The sequence below is a fragment of the Priapulus caudatus genome, unplaced genomic scaffold (genome assembly GCF_000485595.1).
Source record: "Priapulus caudatus unplaced genomic scaffold, Priapulus_caudatus-5.0.1 Scaffold1880, whole genome shotgun sequence".
NCBI lineage: Eukaryota > Metazoa > Priapulida > Priapulimorpha > Priapulimorphida > Priapulidae > Priapulus > Priapulus caudatus.
In genome coordinates this window covers 25,747-28,276 of record NW_014578941.1, presented here as the reverse complement: position 1 = coordinate 28,276, position 2,530 = coordinate 25,747, and the positions used below count along the sequence as shown (strand labels likewise).

General features: G+C 52.2%; 1 protein-coding gene across 2 annotated transcripts; it reads left to right on the top strand.

The window, feature by feature from the left end:
- Positions 1-6: 6 nt before the first annotated feature.
- Positions 7-2,422, top strand: LOC106817821. Of its 2 annotated transcripts, none has more exons than XM_014822523.1 (2): positions 7-48; positions 853-2,422. In XM_014822523.1, exons 1-2 carry the CDS (start codon positions 10-12, stop codon positions 2,368-2,370), a joined length of 1,557 nt encoding a protein of 518 aa, XP_014678009.1. In that variant the 5' UTR covers positions 7-9; the 3' UTR covers positions 2,371-2,422. The 2 variants fall into 2 exon arrangements, with proteins under 2 accessions (XP_014678009.1, XP_014678008.1); XM_014822522.1 differs by having other exon boundaries at positions 7-63.
- The last annotated feature ends 108 nt before the right edge of the window (positions 2,423-2,530 follow it).

The window sequence follows — 2,530 nt, the reverse complement described above, 5'->3', positions numbered from 1 at the left end:
AGTTCCGCGATGAGCGAGAAGAGCAAGGATCAACTGTGTAGAGGCAGTGTGAGCGATTCCTACGTACATGTGACTATCATTACTATACTTACTATCACTATCTACTCCTGTTACTATTCTAGCACTATCTACTCCTGTTACTATTCACTGCTTATTGTAGAAGCTAGCGTGTGTGTGTATCTCTGTGCGTGTGTGCCTCTGTGCGTGTGTGCGCGTGTGTGCAAGTGTGCGTGTGTGTGCGTGCATGTGTGCGTGTGTGTCTCTGTGCGTGTGTGCGCGCGTGTGTGCATGCATGTGTGCGTGTGTGTGTGTGTCTCTGTGCGTGTGTGTCTCTGTGCGTGTGTGCGCGTGTGTGCATGTGTGCGTGTGTGTGCGTGCATGTGTGCGTGTGTGTGTGTCTCTGTGCGTGCGTGTGTGCGTATGTGTGTGTGTCTCTGTGCGTGTGCGTGTCTCTGTGCGTGTGCGTGCATGAGTGATATTGTGCTCGTACATGCCTGAGCGTGTGTGTGGATATAAGCGTGCATGCGTGCGTGCTTATGTCCGTGCATGTGTCTGCGTGCGTGCATGTGTGTGTGCGTGCGTGCATGAATGGTGGTGTGTTTGTACGTGAATGAACGAGTGTTGCGTGCGTGTTGCGTGCGTGTTGCGTGCGTGTTGCGTGCGTGTGGCGTGCGTGCGTCCGTGCAGGAATGCGTACGTAGATGCGTTTGCGCGCGTGCGCGCGTGTGTGTGTGTCTGCGCGTGCACGCGTGCGTGCGTTCGTGTATGAGCGTCACTATAGCGTATACTGCTTGAAAGTACCTCCCGAATCTTTAAGGTTAGAAGATAACCGATGTAATTTTACTCGTGCAGATGGCGCAGCAATCCGACAGTTACAAGAGTTGGTATGCCGCAGGCGCCGTGGTGTTACTGGCAGCCGTTTACACGTGGCTACTGCACGAGTTCGGCTGGTTTACTTGCGTCCTGTTGGCGCCAACGCCCGACGAAATAACGTGGAGCAACAGCAACTGGCAGGAGATTGAGGAGGGTTCCTTGTTCATTCTAAGCGCCTACGAAGATCGAAGATTTCAGCCTCACTACGTCCGCATTATGGGCATGGAATCGCTGGGCCCAGCACAACAAACAAAAGATCAACCTGTCAACGTTTCGGCTATAGAGGAACATGAATTGACGTGCGTGCTGTGGTACGACAATGGCAAACGCGACGTGGTCGCTGCAGAGAGACGCACGATGCATAAACAAAGAACAATCTATGATGGCAGCATCACGTATATGGCGTACCTCTACTCCTGTCCGATACCAGCCGCACGAGAAACACCACCTTCACGCGTTTCGCTAACCTTTGATGTCTGCGAGCGAATAACAAACGTCGTTAACGTGACGTCATACGGTCCATCTAAGAAGCTGCACGACCCTGATCAAGAACGAGATAGCGCAGCAGGAAGAACCGCGCCACCTAGTGACAAAATTGCGTTGTGCCTCAAACCGTTGAATTTCCCAACAAAGGACATAGCGCTGCGTCTGGCGGAATGGATTGAGATACAGCGGCTTCAGGGTGTAGATGTTATATTCACCTACGTGTATGACGTCACCGACACGGCTATGGTGGTCCTGCGACAATACCAGCAGCGAAACATTGTCGATTTTGTGATTGCCATGCTTCCCGATCGTCTGCCAGGCAACGGAAAGGCGCGAGAGAAATTTCTGCGCCGAACGTCTATGCAATTGCAACTCACCGAGAAGGTTGTACTCAACGACTGCTTCTACCGCCACCTGGCGTACGATTACGTCAGCGTCATTGACCTCGATGAAGTCATCGTCCCGCGGCAACACCACACGTTGACCGAGATGCTCGACAACCTGCGTGACGTCACCGTGACCGTGCCAAAGAATGCAGGTGTTGCCGACGGTGGGGGAGAATCTCAGCTTGCTCCACCGTGCGCCTCGTATTGCTTTCGTCAGAGTATGTTCCTCGATGAGTTCCACCAGCAGGACCACGACGACATTCCCGAATACCTTCACGTCATGCAGCACACCAACCGCTCCATGTACGTGCTAACGAAAAATGAGCTCTCTGTGAAATCTCTCTGCAGCACTAGAGGTGTAATTGTACTCGGTAACCACGGCCCCTACCAAGTGGCAACAGGCTACAAGGACAGGTGCTACGTTAACCGCAAGATGGCGCTCCTACATCACTACAGAAACAGCTGCAATATCATCCACAATATCCAGAGGTCAAGCGAGTGCAATAAAACAAAGTCCGACACCATACAGGAGGACAATATGATATGGAAGTATCTTGACCCCGTGCGTCAGAGAGTAGAGCAGATGGCGTTCGACTGTTGGCAAAGCAGGGAAAATAGCGCCTAGCTATGGCGAGCTCTGAAATTGCGCCCTTGTCCAAACATCTGTGCTAAGTGTAGAAATCAACGATTGTTTGTGTGTGTGTGTGTGTGTGTGTGTGTGTGTGTGTGTGTGTGTGTGTGTGTGTGTGTGTGTGTGTGTGTGTGTGTGTGTGTGTGTGCGTGTG

Coding starts and splice junctions, on each gene's coding strand:
- LOC106817821 (XM_014822522.1), top strand. CDS start 10: ATGAGCGAGAAGAGCAAGGATCAACTGTGTAGAGGCAGTGTGAGCGAT. Junction 64..852: donor GCAGTGTGAGCGATTCCTAC/GTACATGTGACT, acceptor TTACTCGTGCAG/ATGGCGCAGCAATCCGACAG.